This window comes from Aythya ferina, assembly GCF_964211825.1.
Source record: "Aythya ferina genome assembly, chromosome: 29".
In the NCBI taxonomy this organism is placed as follows: domain Eukaryota; kingdom Metazoa; phylum Chordata; class Aves; order Anseriformes; family Anatidae; genus Aythya; species Aythya ferina.
This window is the reverse complement of record NC_140326.1, coordinates 2,047,306-2,052,792: the sequence shown is the minus strand read 5'-3', so window position 1 is coordinate 2,052,792 and position 5,487 is coordinate 2,047,306. Positions and strand designations below refer to the sequence as shown.

The following is a 5,487-nucleotide window of genomic DNA, read 5'->3' as shown; positions in this document are numbered from 1 at the left end:
GACGATGCTCAGCCTCCTGACCGGGCACTGGAAAGCTCAGGTACAGCCACACGCTCTCACAGGGGCTGAGCAGCTTCCCTCTGAATCCCGGGGCCGGGTCCCCCTTTGCTGCCCGTGCTTGGCGTCCCCGTGGGCACTCGGGGCCTCCCAGCGCCACCAGAGCTGCTCCTTGCGGTGCAGAGCAGCAGCCAGGTGGCTCCTCTGCTTTCCGTGTGCAGCTGGGCACCTCCACCCGGCGAGGACGGCGGCGAGATGAGGGGCTTGGCACCAACAACACCGTGTGAGCACCGTGTAAGCACCGGGGTCTCCTACCCCACGGCCTTTTGCACCCTCATGCCCCTTTCTTCATTAAAGGTGCCACCACCGACCATGTGAATGCCCAGAGTTGGTCCTGCAGGCTTTTTTTTTTTTTTTTTTGCTTCTTCCGTGCCACGAACTCCTCCTTTTAACCATCTTGCAGCTTTCAGCCCTTCCTGCGGGGTTAGCAGATCTCCCCACAGCCCGGTTCTATCGGGTAAGGATCCTAAAAGCCAAGGTGTAACGCAGGGCACCCTTCTTGCACCCTAGAGGCCTCCCGGGGACACTTCCTTTAATTTACTGCCTTCTCGAGGTGTCACAGAGCTCTCCAGTGTCCTCCAGGGGCCTCCCAGGGGCCCACGTTTTGTTCCAAAAGCAGCTGGAGCCATGGGAACGCTCCCCAGTGACCTCGTGGGTGCCCTGGAGTCCTTGCAGGCAGCACCACGGCCCTTCTGTGAATCGATAACCCACTCCAGAGTCCTCGCGTGTCTACAAGGACCACCCGAAACCCTCCCAGTGACCTCCAGTGTCCTCTAGGATGCCACAAAGCCCTCCCAGTGCTGCCTTCAAGCATCCTGGGGCCCTACGGTGCTTCCTAGGACCTTCTGGAGGCCTCGAAGGGCTCTAGCACACCATGGAGACCTTGCTGAACTCCCCGGTGCTCTCTGCAGTCCCCTGCAGGCCTCCCAGTCCCCCCCTGCTCTTCTCCAGTGCCCTGTAGGTGCCTCCCAGCACTCCCAGTGCTGGCGATTCCCAGGCAGGAGGGGGAAGGCGGGCTCGGGGCTGTCTGCACCCACAAGGCAGCCCTCAGAGCTGCCGCGAGACCCCCACCTCCAAATCTGGGGGGGTCCCGTGCCCGAAGGAGCCTCGCACGCCACCGTTAGCATAAATAGATTTATTGCTCTGTACACATCTACATGTTTGCCCCCAAAACGCGGCGGTGCCCCAGAAGGAGGCGGGGGGGGGCAGCCCCCAGCACAGCCACCGCGTCCCCGCAGGACCTGGCCCACCTGCGAGGAAAACGGGCGGTGAGAAGGGGCTGCGCCCACCCCGGGCAGAGCCAGAAAGCCCCCCCCGTGCCCCCCACACCCCTCTCACGTACTGGGGGTGGCCAGCAGGAGGTCAGGGCTACCAGCCAGAGAACCAGCGACGGAAGAAGCTGCCCAGCACGGCCGTGGGGTCGCTCAGGGTGGGCGCTCGGAGCTCGTCGTGCTGCGGCCACGTGCCTGCGAACTGCGCCAGCTCCCCTGGAGGGCAGGGGGGGCTCGCTCGCAGGGCGCTGTCCCCTTCCCCTCACCCCTCCTGTCCCCCTCCCCGGCGCCCCACTCACGGTCGTCCACGCCGAGCAGCTCCTCGCGGTGCTCCTTGCCCTGCCCGTCCTCCGTGGTGGTGCTGACGAAGGCCTGGGCGCCCCTCCGCAGGGTGACGGTCGTCTCGCGGCGGCCGTGGCTGTCCTGCACCGTGCGGCGCTCCTCCACCGCCTGCACGGGGCACCCATAAAGTGTCACAGAGTGCCCACACCATGGCATGGGGCACCCACACAGGGTCATGGGGCACCCACACCACAGCACAGGGCACCCACGCGGGGTCAAGGGGTACCCACAAGGGGTCAAGGGGCACCCACACCATGGCACAGGGCACCCACACGGGGTCAAGAGGCACCCACACAGTGTCAAGGGGCACCCACACCATAGCAGAGGGCACCCACAAGGGGTCAAGGGGCACCCACAAGGTGTCATGGGGCACCCACACGGGTCAAGGGGCACCCATGCCATGGCACAGGGCACCCACAAGGGGTCACAGAGTGCCCACAAGGTGTCACAGGGCACCCACACCATAGCATGGGGCACCCATAAGGTATCATGGGGCACCCACACCATAGCATGGGGCACCCACACGGGGTCAAGGGGCACCCACAAGGGGTCACGGGGTGCCCACACCATGGCATGGGGCACCCATAAGGTGTCATAGGGCACCCACACAATGGCACCGGGCACCCACACCATAGCATGGGGCACCCACACCATGGCACAGGGCACCTGCATGGGGTCTCGGGGCACCCCCACTCACCCCATCAGGCAGCGTCACTTTGGTGACGGAGACGCTCTGGAAGTAGGAGCGGGGCTGGGGCTCGTGGGGCCGCAGGATGGTGCCCAGCCCCTCCGAGGACACCTGCGAGTCCAGATCTGCGGGGGGGGCCGCACGGTGAGCACGGGGAAGGGACAACGAACCCCGACCCCCCCCCATACAAGAGGCGCCCCCAACACCCACCTCGGTCCTCCCTGCGCTCCGGGGGGGCCGGGCGAGCGTCCTCCAGCTGCAAGGCAAAGCCGGGCACCGGTCACCGGAGCCCGGTGCCAGGACCGAGGGGGGCTCCGCCACCCGAGGGCCCCCCCTGGCAGGGCAGGGCCCCCCCCACGTACCTCAGGGAGGAGGCTCCAGGGCCGGGCCGGGTCTCGGGAGCCCTCGGGGCCGTCCGGGTGCTTCAGCATCGAGTCCCGCAGCGGCCGCCCGGGGCCGGGGCCGGGCAGGGGGGGCTCTGCGGGGCACAACCGGGGGTGAGGGGGGGTGAGGCCGGGCCTCGGGGCCCCCCACTTTGATCCCATTCCCACCTATGGCCGGGGGGAGCCCGGCCCAAGCCCCCCCGAAGGCGCCCAGGAGCTCGGCCGCGTCCCGGAACAGTTCCTCGAGGGCCCCCCCGGGGCCGAAACCGAAGCCGAAGACATCGGGGGGCGGCGGCGGCGGCCGGGGGGGGCCCTCGGCGGCCTCGTCCTCGTCCTCGTCCCGCGGCGCTCCGCCGAACAGCGGCTCCCGGGGCCTGCGGGGGGGGGGGGCGCTGAGACCGGGAAGGGGAACGGGAGGCCCGCAGAAGGGGCCGGGGGGGGTGTAGGGGAGGCCCGGAGGGGGCTCCGGGAGGGGGTCCCGGGCCCGGCCCCGGTACCTGCGGCCCCCCGGGAGCCCGAAGAAGCCGCGGAAGGCGTCGTAAAAGCTCATCGGGCCCCGCCGTAAAGCGCCGCCGCCGCAAAGCGCCCCCGGGACCGGGAACGGGGCTGGGACAGGGCCCGGGGCCTCCCCGGGGCCTCCCCGCCGCCCCCCCCCCCCCGCCACGGCGTTTGTGGGGAGGGGACGGGAGTGGAGGGGGCCTGGGGCCTGTCGGGGGGTGCAGCCCCAGTAACACACCAGTAACTCACCAGTAATACACCAGTAACACACCAGTAATACGCCAGTAACAGCAGCAGTCCCAGTAGCACCAGTAACACCGGCAATCCCAGTAGCACCAGCAGCCCCAGTAGCACCACAGCAGTAACGCCAGCAGCCCCAGTCACACCAGTAACAGCGGCAACGCAGCAGCTACTTCATGAACACCAGTGGTCCCAGTAACATCAGTAACCCCAGTACCACCACCAGCTGCAGCCCCAGTAACCCCAATAATGCCATCAGTCCCAGTAACACACCAATAACCCCAATAACACCCACCACCAGCTGCAGCCCCAGTAACCCCAATAACACCAGCAGCCCCAGTAACACACCAGTAACCCCAATAACACCACCAGCTGCAGCTGATTCCGGGTAGGGATACATTTAGGGTTGTTTGGAAAGAGCGAACACAGAGGGTCGAGTTGCATGTGGGGCTGCGTAAAGGCTCCCCTGGGGAGTTCAGGTGTACCTAAAGCCTTCTGTTGGGGGCACTTTTTGATGGGAGAAAGGGGTGTGACTTCTAGGGTCATAATTAGGGTTAGTTTTGGGGTTACTGGGAGGCTTTCAGGGGGAGCTAGAGGGCTCTGGGTGGCTCTGGTCAACAGGGTTGCACAAGGGTGCACTGGAGAGCCCCGTGTGTCCTCCAGAGGCCTCTAGATCCCAGGAAGTGTCCTTGTTTTGCCTCTAGGGTTCAAGAGGAGGCTCTCAGAGCACCGCAGGGTGCCCCAGGAGGCTTATACGGTGTCCTAGAGAAAATTGGGGTCACTGGAAGCCTTTCCAGAGGACATTTGTTGTCCTTGGTAGACCCACAGAGGATCTGGAGTACCACAGGAGGCTCCTGGTGTGCACGAGAGCGCACTTGGCCCCGTGATTCTGCTGGACACCAGACTCTAGGCAGAGAATTTATGATTTACTCCTATTATTTATTTAGAACGTTTATTTATTATTATTATTTATTCCTTGTTTTGCCTGAACGGCTTGGAGGGCGCCCTGGGAGGCCTCCAGGGCGTGCTAGGCGACACCAAGGGGGGCACTCAGAGGCTGTCTGGGGAAGCCCAGCCCCGCAGCTCCCGCCCGACCCACGGTGTGAGGCGGCCACGGGGAAGCCCCCCAGAGCCCAGCAGCTGAAAGAACCGGTCCCAGCACCTCCATGGTGATTAAGGAGGTGTTGGGGAGGTATTGGGGAGGCAAGGACAATCCCGAGACAACGAAACAAGACACTGGAACTCATGATAAGGAAGCGGCAGACGGACAGAGAAACAAATGTAAGGACTATGTATCTCGAAACTGGACATTGGAATTCATTATAAAGATACAACAAATTCTTAATTGCTCTTGCAATTAAGAAACCTGCCAACTCAGCAGATTCCTGGCCAAAGGTGAAAAGTACACTGTGAGGAAGGCTCGGGGTCTTCCTCCCAAAGACCACTGTCCACGTCCCAAAGACCCCTGCCCACAATTCTTGGGAGGCTTTACGCAGGTGTAAGGTGCCAAAAGGCTAATTAGCATGAGAAGCGAGGGAAGGCGGGGATAGGTGTTGAATATGTACAGGCGCTTGTAGAATATTGACAGATTGATTGTATAAATTCAAGACTGCTTTCCACTTTGGGTATGCACGATAGGTGGAGAGATCCCCCGTGCATCCAGCGCTGCAATAAAGAATATACCACTTCAAGGAAATTTCGGCTTCGATCTTTGAATCGATAGCGCCGATTTCCCCCCCGGCTTTGAGCACGCCGGCCCGGCCGCCAGAGCTGCCAGCCATTAGTACTGGCGCGGCCGCCATGTTGCCGGCCCTCAGGGCCGCCATGTTGCCAGCACGAAGTCCTGGCGCGGCGGGAGGCGGGCTCTCGCGAGGTGAGGCCGGGCCGGCCGCCGCCATGTTTGCCCGGCCGCCGAAATCTCGCGAGAGCTCGCGCGAAGGGGGGCTAGGGGGCAGCCATGGCGGCCGAGCGGGGCCGGGGGCGGCGGCGGCGGCGGCGCGGGCGGCGC

The 5,487-nt window shown here is 64.2% G+C and overlaps 1 protein-coding gene across 1 annotated transcript; it reads right to left on the bottom strand.

Annotated features, from left to right (window-relative positions):
* Positions 1-1,177: 1,177 nt before the first annotated feature.
* Positions 1,178-3,351, bottom strand: LOC311425018 (HCLS1-associated protein X-1-like). The gene is made up of 8 exons (XM_084500483.1): positions 3,239-3,351; positions 2,910-3,115; positions 2,721-2,836; positions 2,569-2,614; positions 2,368-2,483; positions 1,628-1,778; positions 1,400-1,544; positions 1,178-1,307 (listed from the first exon to the last, which is right to left on the bottom strand). Exons 1-7 carry the CDS (start codon positions 3,289-3,291, stop codon positions 1,426-1,428), a joined length of 807 nt encoding a protein of 268 aa, XP_084356609.1. The 5' UTR covers positions 3,292-3,351; the 3' UTR covers positions 1,178-1,307; positions 1,400-1,425.
* Positions 3,352-5,487: the final 2,136 nt, after the last annotated feature.